Source organism: Pogoniulus pusillus, chromosome 14, assembly GCF_015220805.1.
Source record: "Pogoniulus pusillus isolate bPogPus1 chromosome 14, bPogPus1.pri, whole genome shotgun sequence".
NCBI lineage: Eukaryota > Metazoa > Chordata > Aves > Piciformes > Lybiidae > Pogoniulus > Pogoniulus pusillus.
The window spans coordinates 7,956,139-7,979,970 of NC_087277.1; the positions used below are offsets into that span (position 1 = coordinate 7,956,139).

At 43.3% G+C, this 23,832-nt stretch overlaps 1 protein-coding gene across 1 annotated transcript; it reads right to left on the reverse strand.

Annotated features, from left to right (window-relative positions):
• Positions 1–812: 812 nt before the first annotated feature.
• On the reverse strand, positions 813–21,198 carry TNFRSF11B (TNF receptor superfamily member 11b). Its single transcript, XM_064154186.1, has 5 exons — positions 20,879–21,198; positions 10,271–10,640; positions 5,771–5,968; positions 4,920–5,144; positions 813–3,173 (listed from the first exon to the last, which is right to left on the reverse strand). Exons 1-5 carry the CDS (start codon positions 20,906–20,908, stop codon positions 2,785–2,787), a joined length of 1,212 nt encoding a protein of 403 aa, XP_064010256.1. The 5' UTR covers positions 20,909–21,198; the 3' UTR covers positions 813–2,784.
• Between the last annotated feature and the right edge of the window lie 2,634 nt (positions 21,199–23,832).

The window sequence follows — 23,832 nt, forward strand, 5'->3', positions numbered from 1 at the left end:
TGGCTGCTGTCCCCAGCCCTTACACTTTCCTCCTTCTCTGCCTCCCTGCAGTGGCATTTTGTCTGTGTCACGGACACCGGGACCCCTCTCCCACCTGCTGCTTGCCACACATCTAGTCCTGCAGCCTTCCCTGAAAAACAAACTACCATCCCCCAATCCCATATTTTTTCCAAGCAACCCTCCCACTTTCTGTCTGCCTCACCCTCTCCCTCATTATCTTGGGTCTTGCTTTTGTTTGTCTTGGCTATTTTGGGCGGGAGGCTCTGGGGAAGTGAATATGGTTTAAGTGCCGACTGCTCAGGATGTGAAGTGTTTGATTCCATCCAGCCAAGCGGAGGTGAATTGATAAATGAGGCTTAAACTGCCTGAGGTGTGTCTACCTGGATAGCTGAATCAGCTTTAACAGGTATCATTCATTAAACAGGTGCAACTGTGTTTGGAAGAAAATAATATCCTATTCTAAAAGGTACAGCTAATAGCTTCCACTCAAGGCTATGCTCTGCTGCAGTGAAGCATGTCCATGTGCTGGCCATAGCATAGCTCTGAGCACCTTCTTCAAGCATTGTAATTTGTGAAGGATCACAAACATTTAGTATTATTTATAACAAAAGCTACATATAATTAGTTGGAGTGCAGAAGTATAAATACACACATTATAACCAGTGACATGTATCGTGAAGCAGCTGTGCTTTTCTCTAGCCAACAGCTCTGTTGAAGTGATTCCACTTATGTTTGTTTGAAGTATACTACTAGTTCATACTATATCACCAATTGCTAATTTGTTGGATTAAAAAGTGCTAACTTAAAGAGGATCAGGATGGAAGGGTTTATTCTGCTGCCAGTAAGACAATCATTCTCATTTTAATACCTCCAGGTCCCCAGACCTCCACACATGGCAAAGTCATGGAAACATCTGGCTTCTGTTTTGCAAATATAAGACTGTTGGTTACCATTTTCTAGTTGCATGCAAAAGCAGTTTCTGTTGTAAAGGTCCATACATTATTTCAAAGGAATCAAAGACAAGATTATTTTCTGTGTCCAACATCACTTCTCAGCTACACTAGTAAATGAGCTGCTTAATAGCATGTTTATAACATGTGAAACATAAAAGTGATGTAGAAATCCAGTGCAAAATGAAACACAGTATTTTAAAGGCATGCATCTCATTTGTGCTTTCTGTAAGGACAGCACTTCTGAGGAGCACCTACCAGGAATCTCTTTTTCAGTCTTTGCTTCAAACTCTCTCATCTGTAATAGAGGAGTACTTGTCATACAAGGCTAAATGTTGAGGGTTTTTCCTTGCTTTGCTTAAGGAAAAAGAATATGTTGACTTCTCAAGTGCTATTTGCACAGTTTAAAGAGACAAACAAGAGGACAGCCTCTCTCTGCAGCCACCGGAGCCTTTGGCTCGCACTATGAATGATCACTGGTCCTTGAAATTACATGGGCTTTAGGTAACAACACTCTGACGTGCCCTGCTCCCTTTTTCGGGGACTCATCTCTCTCAGTGCCTCATTCTGTAGCTGAGGGCGATGGTACCGTGGTGGTTTGGTTCTGGTTTTGGTTTTTTTCCTAAGGTGCCCTCTCCATGCTCCCTTCCTTTAAACATAGTGGCAATATGTGAAGCTTTCCAAGCCCATCGGGGCTGTGCATCATCTTTCCTCCATGAAATTACAAGCTGTGGTTAGGGCAAAGGTTGTGAGCTCTCCAAGAATGACACTGGGCCAAGAGTGATGCTGGGCCAAATGCATCTATGGAGTTGTGGCCAGTTGCATTGCGACCGCTTGAGCGCTCTGCACTAGAACCTTTGATATCTTTTACCTTCTCCTACACCTGTACAGTGACCATGAAAATCCAGTGCTAGTCAATATTTACATGGCTCACATAGTAACTATTAGACCAGACAAGGTGCAGCAAGAGAGGCCAAGTCCATGATAAAGCATAAAATACACACGGTCTTGTCTTTATTATTAGTTCCTGCTTCAGAGTAAAAAGAGTAAAACACCAGTCAAAAAGTAAACTGAAAAATTCAATTGTTTTATAAAATAAGGTTATGGAATTCTCTATATAAAAATCCAGCTTCTTAAATATGGTACATTCACTTCCTCACAGAATATTTAAATATTCAGGTCACTTACACTGTATTTTTCACCGTATTTGAGTTAAAAACCATTAGATAAATTAAAACTTCTCTAGCAAAAGATACCACAACTTATACAAATAAAACTAAGCAATAGCACTTCTTTAAATACAAAATGTAAAGAAATTAATAACTCTTAGAGCATGCTATAAAATTCTGCCAGAAAAAAATATAGGGGATCATTTCTGTTTAACTAGAAAAATCTACAGTGTGCTTTTCATTTCTCTTCCTAAAATTCAGTCTCACACAATTCCCATTTAACTTAATAAATATGTACAACAACAACAACAACAAAATGTTTATTCCTCAAAGAATATAAATAGCAAATACTGTAGTGGAGCCTGGTCTGGTGTTCTCCTCTCATCTGCTACCTATAGTGGGGCTTTTCAACTCTGAATGTGCAAAAATGCAGAATCAGGCTCTTAGTGTTATCAACAAGTTAACAGCTTTGACAGAAGTTGCTTTTGGTGAACAAAAAAAAACCCAACTCAAAACTCCCAAAACACTGCAAAAGGCTTAGAACTATTCCAGTCAGGCATTTCTATAAATAGTAAGACATAATGCAGGGAAATAAGGTTCCAGTTTAATTACTGCTGGCAGTAATTAAGGGGAAATAGTCAGTGGAGAATGAAAGATATCTTGAGTTAGACACGTCTTACTTTCGCCGATTTCTTGTGGTTCCCTATCATTTCTGAAAGGTGCTTCTGGTGTAATCTATACATGGCAAATCTGTGAAGGAACTTAATCACCTTCTTCAGGCTCTGGATGGTTCGTTTGGGAACGTGGTAGGTTTTCAAGTGCTTCAGTCCGTACGTTAAACCTTTAATGGTGTCTTGGTCACCGTTCTTTATTCTCCACAGACTGAGTAGCTTCAGAACTTGCTCTGCAGGCTGACATAGTTTCATTGTGTGCTCAACATCTTCTTTTCCTACTTTCTTGCCTGGCAAGCTTGCCATCAGTGTGTTGAGATGTTCAAAGGTAAGGTTCAGGTGGCCAATATGCTTTAAGACACTCTTTTCACAAAGATCAAGCTCTATAGAAAGTGAAAAGAAGAAAGAGGTGAGTACAGTGCATCACAACTACTGATTGGTCTAGTTGATTGGACAGGGCTGTGTGAGTACAATCCATCACAACTAGGGATTGGTCTAGCTGATTGGACAGGGCTGTGTGAGTACAATCCATCACAACTAGGGATTGGTCTAGCTGATTGAACAGGGCTGGGTGCTAGGTTGGACTGGATGATCTTGGAGGTCTCTTCCAACCTGGTTGATTCCATGAACTCTATCACGGCCCACAAAAACAAACTTCCAAAATGACAAGGCTAATATCCCTTCTCAAATTTTTATTTCAAATTATTCTCTCAGCAGTTATTACTTTTAGGCTCCAATTATGAAAAGCACTTAAGAATTTAATTGACTTGACAAAGACTAAGTGTCCCAAATTACAAACAAACTTCACAGCAATGTTGGTTGTTACACAATTGTTTGGTCTGTCTTGTATTGTGTATATTATAGGATACCTAACACTTGGTTCCAGTGAATGATTCATTAAGTTTTGATTTTCTTCCTCCAACCTTTGCTAAAATAGGCATTTTGCTTTATGAAGCATTCTATACACTTGACAGTCTGACCTAAGCGTACCTACTACAAGGAAGAGCAGACAGAAAACATTTCTGCAGTGTGTTTCAAATCTCTTCTGAGTGGACAGAAGGTTGTTCCTATGTGGTGGTTGTCGATGGTGGCTTACATGAAAAGAATTGGCCTGACTCTCATAAAAATCCTGATGCTAACATTGCAGTGCTGGTTCATGTCTGACACCTGTCTTGGCAGATTCAGCACAAAGCAAGCAGTGAATTGGCATGACAAGTAAGTACTGGAAGGCAAAAAGACGGGAAAGCTTCTCTGTGTATTCATCACACCCATGTGTCCCCATTCTGTGAACAGAGGTCCCAGTCTGAGCTGTCAGTGTCCTCTTGACAGAAAATCTGCTCTCTCAGTTGCAGGTATCTAGTTCCCTCTAACCTTGGCAGCCACTGCCCAGACCTCACAGTGGAAGTCACTGCTCCCAGGTGATGGCAAGTTTTCATACACTTTGCAGCCTCAGAAGCAGTTCCTGACTGTGACTGTCCCAGGTTGAGACTATAGAGTTAAAAAAAGAATCTGGGGACTAGAAGATTGTTATTCAATCCCTTAATTCTGCTATCTCTTTATAAATTCAAAACCAAGTCAGGGAGTGTAGATTTAGTATCTGGGTTGGGGGAAAATTCAAGGGGCTTTGCCAGGGATGCAGTGATTGCTTTCTAATGCCTATCTCTGTATTTCTCTCTAAATATAGTTCTGGTGGCTTTTTTTCCTCCAGTTTCAGAGCTTCATTTCTGTCAGCTATCTTTAAAACCCACGACAGTGACACAAAGCATGCTCCCAGGGGCTGCAAGTCAGGGACTCATCTAATCTCTCCCTCTGGAGATATTCAAAACCTCCCTCGATGTGTTCCTGTGTGATCTGGTCTAGGTGATCCTGCCCTGGCAGCGGCGTTGGACTGGATGATCTTTGGAGGTCCCTTTCAGCCCCTGACATTCTGTGATTCTGTAGTCAGAAACTGAGTTCTCTTCCTGCTTTCCCTTGACTTCCCTGTGCTTACTGCAACAGTAAATCTCAGCCAAGACCTGCAGGTCCCCCTCAGAGAATAACGTATCTCCAGAAGCTATTTCATCCCGAGCAATTTTCCAAGTACTCTCCAGAAGGTCGCTTTTAATATGCATGCTGTTAAAATAAGGTACCTTGAATAATCTTTTTGCCCATGTCCTGCTCCTTGTTTTGCTGCTTCCATAATTTCAAAAGCTGGAAGGTCTGCTCTTGAGAAGTGTGCCGTTTTTTAATCCTCTCGAGATTCTCTGTGCTAACCTTTGTCCCAGGCAAGCTGTCTGCTAGTATGTTCAGCCAGTTAGGTGTGAGCTGGGTAGGAACAGCAAACCTGAACAAAGCCTCCTCACACAGGGTTACATCTGAAATAAGAAAGAGGAAAAAAAAATTACTATGTCAGCTAACCTTTGTCCCAGGCAACCAGCAACAGAACAAGGGGACACAGTCTCAAGTTGTGCCAGGGGAGGTATAGGCTGGATGTTAGGAGGAAGTTCTTCACAGAGAGAGTGATTGGCATTGGAATGGGCTGCCCAGGGAGGTGGTGGAGGCACCGTCCCAGGAGGTGTTCAAGAAAAGCCTGGATGAGGCACTTAGTGCCATGGTCTAGTTGATTGGTTAGGGCTGGGTGCTAGGTTGGAGTGGATGATCTTGGAGGTCTCTTCCAACCTGGTTGATTCTATGATTCTATGATTCTATGATTCTATGTTCTGATCTGTTACCTTGCTTATCTCAGGGAAAAAAAAAAAAAGAGCAAGCAGCAAGGATGATGAGGAAAAAACTGTTGGAAAAACACTGTCTTTGTAGTGTTGTTGCTCTTTGTGCTTGAGTTCCACTTGGTCTGACCTGAAATAATTAAAGCTCTGCCCTGGCCATCACCAGGCAAATGGCTAACAAGCTGTAGGTATCTTTACCATAAATGGTGACACACTCATTTAAAGTACAACGAAAAGTCTGTTTGCAGAGCACTGTTCCACAGTATGATACACACCTATTCCACACTTCTGAGGAAAATCTGCGTCTGTATTTTCCTGACAGATGTTGTCATGAACTGCATTTCCCTTCAAAGCTATTTTGAAACCCAGTGCGCTACAGTTCCTGTGCTTTAGGCAGGCCGCTTTTGATGATGTCTCGTTTGAGAAAAAGCCCTCTGGACATCTCTCACATATAGTGTCACTCTCAGGGGTACCTGTGGGAATAGGAAAAGAATGCATTTGATCACAGATAAACTTAACTCTGAAAAAAAAAATACAATATAAAAGTGAAGTTCTGTGGAGAATTGCCTCCTCCAGGGGAGGTCTGGGCTTGATGTTGGGAGGTTGTAGCCAGGAGAGGTTGGTTTCTTCTGTCAGGCAACCAGCAGCAGGACAAGGGGACACAGTCTCAAGTTGTGTCAGGCTGGATGTGAGGAGGAAGTTCTACATAGAGAGAGTGATTGGCATTGGAATGGGCTGCCCAGGGAGGTGGTGGAGTCACCGTCCCTGGAGGTGTTGAAGCAAAGCCTGGATGAGGCACTTAGTGCCATGGTCTAGTTGATTGGATAGGGCTGGGTGCTAGGTTGGGCTGGATGATCTCAGAGGTCTCTTCCAACCTGGTTGATTCTATGATTCCACGAAAAATAAAAGAAAATATTTCTCTCCAAATCAACATGCTTCTGTTTTTCACATTTCTCATCATGAGAGAGATGACATTTAGGAGAACAAACATTTAGGAGAACAAACAAACAAATCCAGACAACAAACCCCTCACAAAACCAAAAACCCACGACCAAAAAACCCACAACAAAGCCAAGCCCTTTGATTTTTAAAAACAAAGAGAATTATGTTCCCTGCTGGACTAACAGAGTAAATAGTAGCCTCATCAACTTTAAAATTACTAACCACTGATTAATGTCTTCAAATCAGTAATTACTTGAGTCTATTCAGACATTACATGATGTCTGACCTTCCTCCTTCAACTGTACAGATATTCTGTCAAATAGTGAAGTGGCAGAAGAAACCCTAACCCTAACCCTAACCCTAAACTGTGTTCTCTAATATCAGCCCAGAACCTTACCTGGATGGTTTACTTTAGCTCGGGTTAAAAACATTACCTAACTAAATATCAGCTAAAGGCCCTTTGAGAAGTACTTTCCCTATGCAAAAATTAAACAGGAAAAACCCAAAATTTCAGTTACATTTCTGACCTTTCTCTTTCTTTCTCTTCCCCCCACCCCCAGCCCGGGCTTGAATTAAATGTTATTAAGCACAAAGAAAGTAGAAGATCAAGTATAGCAAAAATATTTAACATACACATGTATGTTTTGCTTGCTGTTTTATAATGCACAGTTTTCCTTCAGAATCAAATGTATGACACAACAACAGAGTGACAATACAGGCTTCTACCACAGGCAGAAAATGAAACCTGAAGCAATGCACACAGTCTACCCATCAGTAGCAGAAAAATAGCAGCACTGGTAACTCTGAATTCATCTTTATTCAGTCAACGTTTAAGCAAGTCCCTGAAGTCTAGTATCTAATATAGGGTTATTGAAAATGAACTTAAGCACCTGCTTAGACTTTTTTCTTTAATAATTGGAAACCATATTTGAGTGAGAAAATGCTTCCATCTAGTGTACTTTGGAAGTGTTTACACTGATGCTTATTTTACGTGGATGCTTTCAAGTAAAGTTTATTTCTTCGGGGCACTTCCTTAAGGAAAAGAGTATGAATCTCGAGTTTTCAAGCAGCTGTGAAATAAAGAATTTTATGCATTTGACCAAGCACTTCTTTCATCGCACAGCAAGTGAAATAAAGTTTTAGTTGTGCATCTGGAAAATTAGAGACTCTGTCTATTGCAGAACGCCACGAAATGCTCTTATTTCTGCAGCCAGAGCGCAGCCTCCAGCAGCAGTGCCTGCTCTTGCGTCTCTTGCACAACGTGCGCTGCTTGCAGCTCTGGGATGTGTGAACTCCACCAACATCTGCACCTGAGTGGGCAACAATTCGCTCTCCTCAGGCATCTGAATTTGCAGCAGCTTTCCCCGCCACAAACATGCTGCTATTGCGTTGGGAGGGTCCTTGCAAACGGGGCGCCGTCGTGCTCACAGCTTCCCGTGTAAGCCTTGGGGCACAACAGGCAAACAGAGCAGGGAATTCTCAGCGTCCGGGGCGTTGAGCAGAAAGTCACCTCTCAGCTTGGCCAGCTTTTCACTCTCGCTTATCTGGCTGCTCTTGCTCATGGCACAAACCACGCAGCCCGGTCGCCCTTCCGCCGCTCCCTCCAATTGCCCGGACCCCCGCACTGTGCCCAGGCAAAGGGCAGCCGCCGCCTGGGCGGTAGCGCTGCCTTCAGCACTGCTGCTTCCCCAGGGCGCTGCTGCTGCAGCCTCTGCCATGCACTGCGCCGATCTGCGCTCTCAGAAAGGGGCTACCGAAGTTAAATGATCTGCCCAACATAATCACAAGCAGCTGGCAGCGAGGAAACTGATTTCTAATGCTTTAAGCTTTGAAAGAGGCTCTGGACCACACCATCTACCTGTGTGGCAGCCAAAGCATATTTTTCTACTCCTAGGTTTTATTTCACCTGAATTTACATCGTTACAAAGTCCCAGGCTATCATATGGCAGAAAGCAGGAATGCAGTGTGGTCCATGCTTATTAAATTCTCAGTCGATGTCTCACCTCAAAAATTGACTATTGACACAGAGGGATGCAATTATTTTTACAATGTTTTCATTCCTTTTTTGAGGTCTACTCCGGTTTAGGTGGTTCAGTCTGATGGTCTTCTGGAAGCCAACTTTCCAATAAATGACACGATTCAACAGTTTATCTTCTTCTAAACTGAGGGATTCCAATTTGTTCGCCACAGTTTCACTGTGCTGGCAGCGATGCGGCAGGCAGGCAGCTCAGGCAATTTATCCTTCATTGTTTGTCCCCCAAATGGTCTTTCTGAGAACTTTGTTCCTGGCCTCCTTTGACTTGCTGCCAAAGTAGGGTGGAAACTCATTAACCCAAGCCCCTGGGTATAACGATTTAGGTTAATGAAGGTTTATAATATGGAAATATGGTAGCTGCCAGTGGAAATGCTTAACGGTGGCAAGGCCATCAGGATAATGCTTAGTTAAACAATTACTTAGGGGCTAGTGAGCAGCTACAGCAGCAACATTAATCCTTACGTCAAAGTAGTCCTCCAATGAGGTGTTCATAATGCAAAAGAGGACTTCCAGTTTCTCATTCAGCACTGCTGTAAAATGTACAGCCCAGCCCTAGTGTTTCCCTCCCTGTATACACAGTTCCTAGAAAAGTAGTTCTGGAGCCTGGAGATTGGTTGCCTACGGGTTTGTGTCTCAGACACTTTGATTTTCTATGCTGTCTTTCTCTTCTCTGGGCATTTATTAATCTCCAGTCAAATGACAGTTTAAAGTTCTTTCAGATCGCATTAAATACTGGAGCTAAACTGGGCCATGACATTTGCCAGATGATAAATCAGAGAATCATAGAACGGTAGAGGTTGGAAGGGACCTCTGGAGATCACTGAGGCCAAACCTCCTGCCAAAGCAGGATCACCTAGGGCAGGTCACACAGGAATGTATCCAAATGGGTCTTGAAAGTCTCTAGAGAAGGAGATCTCACCAACAATCTGGGCAGCCTGTTCCTGCGCTCCATCACCCTTACAAATGATATATTTTGTTTTGAGAGAAGAACTCGCTACTGCTTTAACAATTTATGTTGTTTTAAGTTGAGTATACTCCACTGCAAAGCGCTGCTTCACTCTGTGTCCTCACCAGACGTACAGCACAATGCCAGCTTGCTTACCAAAGGAATGGTTGGTTGGTTGTTTAACAATAGTAACATGCCAGCTTGCTTACCAAAGGAATGGTTGGTTGGTTGATAATAGTAACATGCCAGCTTGCTTACCAAAGGAATGGTTGGTTGGTTGTTTAACAATAGTAACATGCCAGCTTGCTTACCAAAGGAATGGTTGTTTGTTTAATAATAGTAACAGTTTCCCTAAGAGTTCCACTTAAGATGCTGATAATTAATTATTACCACATATTGCTGTGATGGTAAAGCTATATTAATATTGTTGTAATTACACACTTGGTGTCAAACTCATAGTGCTCCTGGTGTTTGCCAAGACATAGAGTTGCTTGAAACAGCAGATTTTAAAATGAAAACCATTATTATTTATCACGCATTCATATACTACATCCCAGATAATGTTCCTTTAAGAGAGGCAATCCATCATGTTTCTCATTAGAGTGCAATTTGCTGCATTTGCTACTGCCATTAAGATATATATTACAGCAGGAGCTGGGTATTCCACTGAGAAATGTTCCTTTGGCAACAATCCAAACGATGCAGACTAAGAACAGGTTCGATCGGCTTTACAATTCACTGTCCTGCAATTTAATCTGGACAAGCCTCTCTCCTAATCTCGTAACTGCCGTGAGCCATCGATGCACAGCAGAGCTCTAACGAAGTCTTTGCACAGTGACGGGTGGTACCTACCTGGCTGTGCCACGCCGAATCCAGGGGGACACTCCGTGTGCTTTAAACAGAACTCAAGCTCCAGGTATCTGCCTTGGACGCACTCGCAGACGCGGTTCTGCGTGCTGCTGCACTCCTGCTTGACGAACTGCAGCTCCTTGCAGACGGTGCTGCAGTACTGGCACTCGTCGTTGCTGTTCCACTCTTCGGCGTAGTACTGATCCGGACATGGGGCGCACTGCGTCGGGCTGCTGGCTGTACAGTGCTGCTTGACATAGCTTCCAGGAGGACACTGGTCACACAGCAGCTGCCGAGATGTCCCTGGGTCGTAATGGGTATACTTGGGGGGAGAGCCATCCTGGATAGTCCACTGAACAGAAATGTCCAAAAGCTGGCAACAGGAAAATAAAACATGGCTTGCTTTAGCTCTGGGGAGCACTGTGGTCACAAAGAAACCCACATTCTAATGAGTTTATGAGTCTAATCATGGCTTCAGAAAACTGTCTGGTTTAGAAATCTGTAAGACATTGGCCGTCCTTTGGACTCTCTCAGGTCCACTTTCCAATGGGAAAATGTTAGGGTCTTATCCAGAAAAACTTCCCAATTTAAGTACCTCCTTCTTCCAAAGGTGTAGGTCCTACTGTCCCACTCACACCCTTTTACTGTCACTGAGCAATGGCCTTTTACTGCCAGGCACCAGGAAACCTGGGCTATTAGCTTCATTGACAACACATTGGAAGCACAGCAAGGTGGAGTTTATGCACTGCTGTGTTCTTAAGTATCACATAGTTCAGATGCAAAATAAATGGTGTCTCAGCATACAAATCTGACCAGTGTGCTGCACCATTACCTCAGATATCTTTAAAGGTGATTGCTTACAAGATTTCTTTTTACCACCACTAAATGACAGAACAATACAGGTTACTTTTTAACGCTTTCCATTTGATCTTGCACTGAAAGGCAGCTCTGGGGATGAAATGTGGCAGCTACGTCAAGTATGAAGATGCAGCCTTGGAGAGAGTTAAAGAATGCTGCAGTTAATGAAGGGTACATTAAGAACAAGCCAGGCTCATGCTTCCACTTCCATCTAAAGCTGTGTCTTTTGACTGTCGTGAGAGCATAGTTTAATACCAGCACACATCATGACAGCAGCACTCCATATGCTTCCTGCAATAGTCTGCTTTGATGGTGCAATTTGGGATCTAGCAGTCTGAGATGACTCTGCCCTTCTGCAGAGACGACCGCCACAGCATATCATTTTAGTCTTGTAGCTGAAAATCTGGTTCTGTGGTTTCACCAGCCTGTTAAAAAGTTAACTCTAAGGTTTAGTCCTTTATTACAGCTGCAAGCCTCATGGGGTCTGCTGGCAGCTCACTCTCACTGCTGAGAACCAGGCTCTGTGCCGCCTCTCTGCTAAAACCTGTACATTTTATAAATGTGGAGTAAACCATCTCTGAATTAAGACTTTTTTCTTTTCTTATGCATCCAGTCAAATTATAGATCAAACTGAATTGTCTAAGTTGCTGTTTTAATCTCAGTCAGCTAACAGAGAGTTGTCCCTTCAATTTCAAGAACGTATTTTCCTCTTTTCCAATTCAGATGTCCCTAAAGTGTAAATGGAGTTAACTGCTGTTATTAATTCAGACTCTATATTTCCTAAAGAGTCTTCATCTAAGGGCATCACTTCTGCCACAGCATGACACTTCTTAAGTCACAGTCTTATTAAGGTTGGAAAGGACAATTTAATCATTCATTTGCATTAATACAGATCACAGCGCTTGCACTAAGAAATATTAGGTGTCTAAGTTGGGAACTTTAACTGCAGAGGAAAATATTCTAAGGTTCATTCTCCTGTTGCCTGTCTGTGAATACACTTTTTACAGCTATATTTAGAGAGGCTGAAGAATGATATGCAGATAGTATGGGTACTCCCCACGGCTTTCCTAGTTACCCTTAACCAAACTCTATAACTTGTCCTACAGCTGTGGTCTCTACAGGTGAAGATCCCACTTTCTCTTGTGGTCTGAATGCTTTGTCCCTTCCACTGTGAGAAATTCCTGAGTCACTGACGGTGAGGTACCACTCCAGTGTTCTCTGATGACTGGATCTGTTTCAAATGATCTATTTAGCAAGAGGGTGCAGCACATTTTTTAACAGTGAATGGCTTTCCATTGATGCAAAATGCACCCACCTTTGGTAAATCTACAGGTGTTGCTCTAGTAATAAGGAAGTCCTGATAGCTGTTGATGTTAACAGTCAGGCTTTCCACTGCATTCTTTGTTCAGTATAGATTATCGTAGAATCATGGAATCAACCAGGTTGGAAGAGACCTCCAGGATCATCCAGTCCAACCTTGCACCCAGCCCTATCCAGTCAACTAAGTGCCTCATCCAGTATTTTCTTGAACACCTCCAGGCATGGTGACTCCACCACCTCCCTGGGCAGCCCATTCCAATGCCAATCACTCTCTCTGTCAAGAACTTCCTCCTAATATCAAGCCTAGACCTCCCCTGGCACAACTTGAGACTGTGTCCCAGAAAAACTTGAGACTGTGTCCCCTTGTTCCATTGCTGGTTGCCTGGGAGAATGTCAAAAACTTGTCTGGATGTACACATTACCTTAAGAGACTGTAACATGTGGCACAGATATTACAAAGACGAGCATCTACCCAGATTTCATGTAGATGCCTGTAAAAACCCAAGGCAATGCCCAACAAAGATGAAACTGACTCTGAAAATTATTAGGGACAGCAAGCAGACATGCAGGCAGCACATCCTCATGCAGAGAAACTCCAACTCTCCTCATCTGCAGTGCACTGCAGTAGAATTTGCTCCTCTCAGTCGTGCCTCTGCCCTTGGTGAAACATTTTCAGGCTGAATGCTTAGGTGGATCATTTAATGACTGCTCAAATCTGCTCTGCAACATGCAGGAGCAAGAACAAGATATTCTCTGTATTCTTTACTCGACCACTTATATATGAGGCAAGTGAGAAGTTTTGCTGCAGGGGATGATTCAGCATTTAAAGCAATTTAATTTCAGTGATCGGGGGATGAGAGCATGGGTTTTATCAGGAAAAATGGAGGCACTTTCTTCTTGGAGAACCTACAGCTGTGTGAAGCAAGCCAATAGAAACTGAGAACAATTCAACACAATTTGAAAGGAATTGATTTTAAAAATTGAGAAAAAAAGCAACAACCAAAACTTGAACAGTATGTATGTGAGGCCATGCGAAGTTTTGCCTTTGGAAGTACCAATAGCTGTGAACTATTAATGACAGCCAGAATACTATTAATCTAAATGAGCACAGTCAGTAACTATGATGAGATTAGCAAATCAGCATCACTTAGAGAGCATTTGAGTTTTAGTTTTGGGGAGGGGTTATTAAAAAGCACAGCACAACTGTCTTGCCTACTTTCCTAGAAGCACACATCATCTACCTGCTGTAATGCATTGATCAGTGGCTGAGCCATATGTATACAGGATCCAACTCTTTGAATAGATATGGAAAAAGATTCTTCAGTAAAACTAAAGCTATAACTGCAATCAGAATCTCAGGATTTTACCTGAACATTTTATGTGATATTTCAACGTAGAGCTGGTCACCATTACTATTACTATTACTATTACTATTACTATTACTATTACTATTACAAGAGGGATGTGGAGATGCTGGAGCATGTCCAGAGAAGGGCCACGAGGATGCTCAGAGGGTTGCAGCAGCTCTGCTATAAGGACAGAGTGAAAGAGTTGGGGCTGTTCAGTCTGGAGAAGAGAAGGCTCCCAGGTGACCTTCTTGTGGCCTTCAAGTATCTGAAAGGGGCTAAAAAAAGCTGGGGAAGGAGGTTTTAGGCTCTCAGGTAGTGCCAGGACTAGGGGGAATGGAGCAAAGCTGGAGGTGGGGAGATTCAGAGTGGACGTGAGGCAGCAGTTGTTCAGCATGAGAGAGGTGAGAGGCTGGAATGGTTTGCCCAGGGAGGTGGCTGAGGCCCCATCCCTGGAGGTGTTTGAGGCCAGGCTGGATGAGGCTGTGGCCAGCCTGATATAGGGCAGGGTGTCCCTGCCAATGGCAGGGGTATTGGAACCGGATGATCCTTGTAGTCCCTTCCCACCTTGACTGATTCTGTGATTCTATTCTATGATTCTATGACTACCATGAGCCTATTAGTATAGTAAGCTGTGCAACTCATTGCCACAGGACACTGTAAATGCTTGAGTTCACAATGTTATTCGAGATAGTAATGAAGGAAAATAATAAAGGGCTACTACACATTAAAAACCAAATGAACAAACACCACCACACACACAGAGCCCACCACCAACAACAACAAAACCAACATCTTTTTGACCAGGAAATACCAAAATACAAAATACAAATTGCTTGAGTCTGGAGAAGTGTTTTAGGAAAACATCACTATTTTTCAGCCTTTTCTTTCCATCTCCTCTATGCATCCATTGTCATTTGGTGCCATAGACAGGGGCTTTTTAGGGCATTTTTTCTGGATTTTTTTGTTTTCTTTTAAAGCCAGTAGAGCCATCACTGTGTTGTTAAGTGTGTTTCTAGAATCCAGTCTACACATTTCTTCATAAGACTGCTGCAGATACTTAATAATACTTAAGAGATCTGCAAGGCTGTCTTCCATGCAGACTGAAAACATCTAGCACAGACAAGTAACTGAAATAATACACAGGCTGAAAATCAGAAGTTATCCTTGAACCTCCACCATTGCCAAAGTGAAAACAATCTGTTTTCCAGAAGATTTGCCAAAATCCTGGACGAATCACGGAAGGCAATGAGGTGGTTTTTTTAACTGCAGCAACTTGGCACAAACAGAATGAAAAGGCTCTTCTTGTCCCCCAGCAAGCTGAACAAGCTAGAGTGAAATATCACTAAATTGTCCTTTTTGCTGGCCTAAAACACACTGCATTTGTGCTTACATGAGCAAGTTGCATCACCTGTTAGAGCAGACTTGTAGAGCAAAACAGATGGTGCCAAACACCTGGCACCCATATTATGCGTGATTCAGAGAGGGTATTTTGGACTCGCCTCACTCTGTTGTTATAAACTGAGCATGCATTAGTGTCACGGTGCACCTGGTGCATCTCTGGAGTCCACGTCTGGAGCTGCTTTCATCTATCCAGTTTACTTTTGTAAATCCACTTTGTGCACTCCAGGTCTGCTCTGATACACAAACTAAAATACAGTAAATTAAGACGATCAGGAGAGGTCCTTCAAAAGTGTGTTCCCAAATCAAATTCAATTGGTAATCGAATGCATTTTATGTCATTCCTGACATTTCTCCTCCTAAACTTGATAGCAGATTCTCAGCCACATAAAACTTATTATTGACTTGAGTGCCCTTAATTATGGTCTATGTACAAAAGACCTGAATCTCTGCTCTAACAAATACCACTATTTGAGCCTGTGAAAGTGCCATGATCAGAACTTATTAGTTCTGAACACTGATCTTCCTAAAAGCTTCACAGAAAACAGGGCTTCTGCTATAACCATGCTGGCCCTGGCCCTGTTTTGTTCTTGCAGAGAAGATGCATGTTCCAGTTTAAAGGAAAAAGTTTACTGGAATCAGAAGTAGGGATAATGAGCATGCTCACTTTTTAACCCCCTAAGAAAGCAAAGCTGGAGCCTGTCAGTGCTAGAATTGGGCAAAGTCATGGATTTGTCATTCAGAAGATGGTGTAAAATTCTCTAAATCTTTGTTTAGGAAAGGTTAACTCAGATCAGAAGAGGTACAGAGAAAGTCTGGAAACAAATGGAGAGCTTCATCTTGATGAGACAATCGTGATTAGTTCAGTACCTCTGTGAGTCAAAACAGTACCCACAGATGCAGTACAGAGAGACTGTGAACTTTGCCTGTTAAAGAATAATGCTGGCAAGTGAAAGGGGATTCTCTCATCACAGAAAGTTTAGAAGAGCTTTTTACTGCAAAGCAGGTGCAAGAAACCCAAGTAGTTTCATATAGCTCCCAATGAATTTCTACAAGAGAATGCACCATTTGGTTTCCTGGAAGAGCTGGGGAACAGACTGAAAAGATCTGGGCAATTTCTTTCAGTTTCAAACTCTTAAAGTAAACTCTTTATATCCCAGCACCAATGGAAGCTTGTTTGTCTCAACTAATTAACTGTTAGTCTGATCAGAGTGCACTCAATTTTCCTCAGGGTAGTGAAATGCAAGGCTTCAATTAAAAGAAACAATCCCAGAGAGTGGATTTTTTGTTCCACGAGTGTGAAATGCAATCAGTACCAAAATAATTGTAACAAACCCAGAAACAAATCTAGTATCATTAACTACATCTATTAACCTGTTGACTGAAATTCAGTTCTAGTGTCATGGGCTCAGTTCTGAAAAGAGTGAAAAGTTCAGTCCTTGTCCATCATCTTGGGCCATATCCTGGGTACCTTTCAGGATTGCTATCTCTGTGTAAGGAATTTGGATGAGCTGTGTATATACTGAAGTATGAATATAACACAAGTCAGTGTCATGCAAGTAAATATTGTGAATTTACTCAAAATTAGTCACCCAAGGTCAAAATGCAATTCTTTGATGGAGTCACTCAACACATTAGGCCTGATAATGTATTTTTCTATACCATCTTTATGTCAGCATACACAATGCTTACATAAAAAGGCCTGTGCAGTCCATTTTCCTGAGTCCATAGAAGATGCTATTGAAAAAGAAACAATGAGAGTGTAAAATTTCATTTCAGATCTTGGGCATGAAAGAAGTAGATGCCCTTTTCTTTCATCTTTGAATATAAGGCAGAGAACCCTTAGGATTTTCTTGTTGAATTAAAATGAACTGGAATACAAAGCACATAAAGCAAAAATCCTTCAAGCATCATTCCCTTAAATCACTGCTTTGTGAGAGAAAAGAAAGTGGCTTTTCAGCATATGAAAATATTATTATATAGCTTGGCTTTGTGGTTCTGGGATGTAGACCAAAGGAGAATGTTTAATTTGCTGAGAAAGATAAATCTGTTTCTGTTTTGCATTCCACAACTATTCCAAAGCATATTTTCCTGCGTGATAAATAATCATTCAAGGCATCTGTCATATTGCTCCCAGTGTTTGCATTGGGTTGAAAGTAAAACCACACAACTCTCCTACTTTGTTCTCTACACAAAGTACTTGGACAAAGCTAAGGCAGAAGGCCTGCACTTAACCCTCATCTTTTAGGCAGAATGCTTCACTGAAATCATGCCCAGACCCCAGAGGAATCCCAGTGACAAGGAGTAGTACTGGATGATACTAATAAGTCCATCCTAATCAATAGCTTGCCAAATTGAAACAGCATCTCAAAATCCAGTACGTGACAGTGTCGTGCTGGATCAGATCCATGGCCATCTATTGCAAATTACTGTTATAAAATGCTTGCCATCTAGGAAGAAATTACTCCTTTCCATCTGGGTTGCTTGATTTTCATTCTCATTTTGCTGGGGTGCCTCACGCAATGCCCAATTTAATCTGTTCGGGCCAACAGCTATGCAGCACTTCTTACCCCACGAGTAGTTGCAGGCAGCTGAGCATCAGGTACACAATGAAAATTAAAACAGTAATTTTTGGTGGTTGGAGTTTAGCCTATAAAGCTGTTTCAGCATTCTGCCAGCTGCTTCAATGCAGTCCACTCACTTGGACATGATGGGACCTACTTTTGGATGGAAGGTGCTCTATAAAGTGAAGGCTACTCTTTTACATAACAAATGTAAGTGGTGACTCTTCTGAGCTGCCTGGATGCAAGGCTGATGTTATACCAACCACTGTCTTCATTTCTCTGTCAGTAAAGTAACACATCAACAATTCAGATCTCACAGAGACTTTGTGAAGCACCATTAGTTGTCATGTACAAAACAGTTTAGGGGGTCTAAACTATTGATTCATTTTCAGTGGTAAGAAAATGACATTCAGTTGAAGAGCACTTTTACATCATATCAAAGAAGTGCTAAACCGGAAGTCTTCCTTTGTGTTAGTTGATTTGCTGTGAAGCAGGTGGAGTGGGAAAGCTGAAAAGACTAACCAGCTTCTCTCCAAAAGATGCATCTCATCCATAACTCCTGTTTTGAAATGCTATTTGCCACAGTGACAGCTAATCCATGACTACAGCCTGTCTCTGTACTGAACAGAACTACTAACGACTGACCACCTGGCTACAGTATGCCCAGTAGTACCATGCACAAACAGGTGCTCTTCTCCAGGAAGACCATGAGAGTAGTGAATCTGCTAGAATAAATTAAATATAGAAGGAACAAAAAGGATGTTTCTGTGAGATTTGAACTTTAATTGCTACAATATATTTAAAAAAAAAAATTCTGGTAGCCCTGGTGTTTTATTTTTAGTTAACAAACATGCAGACAGACAGAAAGAAAGTCAGACAGAAAGATAACTCCTACCCTCACGGGCTGCAAAGCCACTGCTGCCTACACACAGCAAACCCAACAGGCAGGCCAGAAAAAGCATGTCACATGCACCCAGAGATCAAAATAGAGAAAGGTCAAGTTTAAGGGTTGAGATAGTTACGTGACAAGTAACAACATCCAGCTCTGGGGAATTTCTTTCAATTCAGACTGATTTCATAATGCTTTGCTGTTTGTAAGCAGTTTCAGTGTTCCAGCAAACAACACATACATGCATGCACCATCACAGCAGGTCCCTTTTTCTGCAACCTTAGCAAAGAGGCCAAGACTAAATGTACATCATGTCCCATTTGGTGCCTCCAAACTAGGTTTAAGGTATGCAAACCAAACATGCACAGCTTTGAACTGCTGTTGTGCTTCCTACAATCGTTCCAGTAGGTACTACAACTACTTTTCTGAGCTCTAGCATATCTGACAGCACCTAGACTTCACTGGTAGCACTTAAACATCACTATCTTTAATCAATTGCTTTTGAATAATAATAATTTGAAAAAGAATGGAGGTAGTTGTGCTGGCAGAGGTGTAGGCTGGATGTTAGGAGGAAGTTGTTGCCAGAGAGAGTGATTTGCCATTGGAATGGGCTGCCCAGGGAGGTGGTGGAATTGCCGTCCCTGGAGGTGTTCAGGAAAAGCCTGGATGAGGCACTTAGTGCCATGGTCTAGTTGATTGGACAGGGCTGGGTGATAGGTTGGACTGGATGAGTTTGGAGGTCTCTTCTAACCTGTTTGATTCTATGATTCTATGGAGCTCTCAAGTATATACTCCTGCCAATGACGTATTTCAGCTCCAAGACTCATCTGCCAGAGGATAAGGGTGAACATGACCAGACACTATTACTTTATGGGAGAACAAGGTCACATTACAAGGCACATTACACTTACTAAAATCAAGATATCAAAAGGTGATTATTCTATGACAGCCACAGATAAGAAACCAACCTGGTTACAGACTACTGATGAAATTGCCAGATTAACTGCCTGTGCTTTCATATAGACAAAGAAGGCACAACATCATTCATGCAATGAAAAAGTTGTCCTGCATTTCAGTTTGCTGAACCACAAGCCTGGCAGTTTTTGCCTCCCTTGCACTATTAATTTTTTTCCCCCTCAAAAAGCTCTTTCAGAAAGTTGTACAGAGAGTAATAAACATGCATTACTCATCGGATCTCGGAAATCTCGCCTGTATAAAGAGCTTTCAGACTAAATGGAACTCAGTTCAAGCCCTCTGCCACAACATTGATGCTACTGTACTCACCAAAACAGCCCAGGACCAGGTTACTGTGCGGGCATGTACAACAGCCTGCTCTGAGCAGTATTTTAGATGTTTTCCTTCAAGTGCTTTCTTATCCACAAGATGAATAGCCTCCAAACAGACCTTATCTGTCTGTACAGAGGTCTGAATTAGTCTGATATCATATAGAATTCCATACAGCTAGATGGATTAAAGGACATTTGGAAAGATTTACTGCACTGCTAACATCTGCATCTGAAAGCATCTCGCTAAATTATCACATAAACAAAAACTTACCAAAGCAGTGGCTTATACCAGATTTAATAACACATTTTCTGTAATAGCTACTGACACAGCTACTGATTCATCACTTTCTTGCACATGAAGCTGAATTTTGTAAGCCTAAACAAGCACGACACACTTGTGCTTTTTCTTTCCTTTTTTTCCCCCTGGAGTTTGGAGTGGTTTTCTTGGGTAAGAAAGCCAGCCCAATATCTGAGCTACTGACCAGTGCCACTGCAGCTGAGATGACACAAACAGGCACGGCTGGAGTTTTTGTAAACTAAAGCGAAGCATCCCAGCCTCCAGTTCCTAAATTCATTCCTAGGCACAATGCTGTACATCAGCCCAGTACGATGAAGCCTTACAAAAGGAGAAAGGATGATAGTTTTAAAGGCAAAAGAAAAGCAAATCATGCCACTACCTTAAGAATGGGATGAAAATCCTTGCTGGAGCTGGATGTGTTCATCCTACTCCAAATCTCACCAGGAGATCTCGATGTGATGAAATGAAAAGGGTTTACCAAGCAAATGGAGAGAAGACAAAAATCCCCCAAACAATAACAACAACAAGAAAAATCCAACCAAAAAAACGCCCAACAAAACAAAGAGCACGCCGAAGAAAAGCCGTGTGTCTTTACAGCCTGAGGCTCTAGTGCATCTTAAAGCCTATCTACCTCTCTGAAGGGACTTACCACAAGCGTGCAGCACAGGAACTTGTTCATTGTGGTCGGTGGAAGAAACCTCAGCGAGCTGGGAAATCAGGCAGAGTGTCAGCTCCCGCTCCAGCCTCCTAGCAGCCTGCTTACATCCCCCAACATTAAAGACACGATATATATATAGTCCCGGTGTAACAGGAAGCTTTGGCTCAGCTTTGATCACTCATTTTTTACCATGACCAAACTTTTCTCTCGCTCTCCCCCCCGCTTTTTTTTTTTTTTTAAAGGAACCTGTAAAACTTGATGACTTAATGGAACCCTTTGAGTGCTCTAACCACAGAATGGAAAATGCAGGAGGGAGTGTCAGGGGCTGGCCAGGGGAGGGTTTTATTTGGCTCTGTCTGTGGGCTCTGCTCGCCCCGAGCGGCTGGGGCTGAGGGGGGATCAAGAGCCGGGTGCCACAGCAGGTCTGTGGGTGCCGCAGGGGACGCGGCTGAAGATCGGCGTGCGGGGGCTGAGCCCCAGGGCGCTGTGGCAGCCGGCAGTGCCCTGCGCAGCGCCCGGCGCCGCCGCTTCCCGGGAAGGAAGGGAGCACCGTGGGGCTCCCCAGGGGCGGCCAGGAGGGGGTGGCTGGGAAGCACAAGCAAGGGAAGGGGAGGCTGCGGGGAAGGAGGATCCCCGTTGCGTTCCGCAGCGGCAGGGATGCAAGGAAGGGCTACGTTGTCCTTGCCAAGGCTGGCCTGCATGACATGGGGGGTGTCTGGCTGCCCAGGCCACCTACAAGCCAGGAGCAGCCCAGAGAGGCTTTGCCCGGAGGAGACCTGTGGGAATTTCGTGCATCTTTTGCATGTGTGGTTGTGAATTTCCAGTGATGCTTGGTGGTTTTGGCAAGCCCTTGCCCGTCGGGGAAGCCTCGCTCAGGGGTCTGTTCTTCCTTCCCCAACTTTCAGATAGAAAAGGGCACTTTTCAAAGGCTAAGGGCCAAACCCTGCTAGCCTTGTCTCTCTCAAGTGCTCAGAGGGTTCCCCCAAAGCCCCGAGGAGCCTGCGTGTACCAGGCGTGGAGCTGGGCACGGCTTTCCAAGGGGAGGTGTGGAGAAAGGGTTTCTTCTCCCAGCACTCAGACATCCATAACGCCACTGTGGGAGGCTGTGGGGTCCTAGCGCAGAAGCCAAACCCACCTTTGCCTCCAGTTTGCACAGAGAGTTTTCTTTCCCTTTTCACAGGCCAGACCAAAACCTCAGGTCTGGTGATTCCAGCTCTCGAGCAGTAGAAATCTGGGGTCCACGTTGGCTCTGGGTGGTGCAGTTTTGCCCCTTTGAGTCACAAGGCTGTGCAGGGTTGGCAAAAGAGTGTGGTGGGAAAGGTCTGCACGTCCAGCTGTGCTAAGTCAGGAAACCATCCTCTACAAGGCCTTGCACATTGCTGCTTACACATCTGCAGCCATTTGAACACCTGTCAAGCATCAGTTAAGGTTGAAACAGGTGCTCAATACACTCAGATCTCAGACAGTTGAACTGGTGATGAGTTCTGTGCGAAAGTTGATGTGAAAACAGGCACGAACACCCTTCCACCTGAGGTTGTATTGCTAGCACGTGTTGGGTAGCAGTCACCACTTAACTAGCACTGCACCCTGAGTGGATGCTGTAACTGCTCCTGCACTCTGGTCAGAGCTTTTTACTACTTTAGCATCTGTTCTGATCTATCTTTATGAACATCCTGCCCAGATGAAAGGACAGTAGTGCAAATAAACAGAATCTACCTCTAGGGTTCTACATTTTCATTGTGGTATAGAGGGAAGGGCTTTTTTTCCTAATGGCCATCTTTGACCATGTCAGGGTAACTATGCATGCCTAAGGTATCCCCCATACAGGCACCAACTCTAAGTGTCAACCTGAATGCTGTAGCAGCTCCATTGGCAGAAGTTTTTTAAGCCAAACCAGCATTACCATCTCAGGGGCCAAAAACTGGCAAGGCAACATGTCTCTTCTCCCGTTTGGGAGCAGCAAGTTCCAGTGTTGGTTGACCCAGAGGTCATAGATTCATAGAATGGCTTGAGTTGGAAGGGACCTTAAAGATCATCTGGTTCCAACCCACTCTGCCATAGGCAGGGACATCTTCCACTAGACCAGGCTGCTGAAAGCCTTATCCAATCTGGCCTTGAACACCTCCAGGGAGGACATCCACAGTCTCCCTGGACAGCCTGTTCCAGTGTCTCACCACCCTCGCTGTAAGTGGTATCTTTCTAGTATCCAGTCTAAATCTGCCTTCCCAGCTTTTCTGGCTGTATTTCCTTTCCCCTGTGACCATCAGCTCTCATGGAGGTCCCAGGGAGGTGGTTAAGGCTGATTGCTTCCCACTCAGTTACAGCAGAAAGAACAGTACCAAACCTGTAGCAAGCTCCTTATGGTTAATTGAACAGTGTAACTGAATTTCAATGAGCTTTGGATTGAGCTGCATCTTACCATTGCTCGTACTAGCTATAAATATGCAACAGCTGGCCCTCCAGAGAAATAAAACTGTAGCTCATCAGCCTGTGTTTAAACAGGTTAATGTGTATAGAGAATATTGTTCACATCAGAATTTTGCAGAGATTGAAATACATTGTGCTATTATACAGGCCAGAAAACAAACAAACAAAAAAAACTATTCAAATTCTTTAGCTGAAAATGTGCCTATGGTTGAGAAGTTGATGACTCTTTTGTGTATGGGTGTTCAGAGTTAGGTTTGCTGGTCTGCCTGCAAAGCTATTGTACTCCCATAAGCAATGAAAAAACTGACACAGGTGAATGAGAAGAAAACATCCTCCTTAAGCTCCTTTGGCTAAATGAAAGCATGGTGCGGTGTCAAGATGTATTTGTTTTGGTGAAGACAGTAGGTTTGGGCAGATATTAAGGTAGACTCTTATCTTAATCACAATGGATTGCTGTCTACAACTACCTGAAGGGAGGCTGTAGCCAGGTGTGGGTTGGTCTCTTCTGCCAGGCAACC

Excerpts from the sequence above, each read along its gene's own strand:
- TNFRSF11B (XM_064154186.1), bottom strand. The coding sequence starts at position 20,908 with ATGAACAAGTTCCTGTGCTGCACGCTTGTG. Across the intron at positions 5,969-10,270 it reads ATTCGGCGTGGCACAGCCAG|GTACCCCTGAGAGTGACACT; the intron begins GTAGGTACCACC and ends CTATTCCCACAG. Across the intron at positions 5,145-5,770 it reads TCCTCAGAAGTGTGGAATAG|ATGTAACCCTGTGTGAGGAG; the intron begins GTGTGTATCATA and ends TTCTTATTTCAG.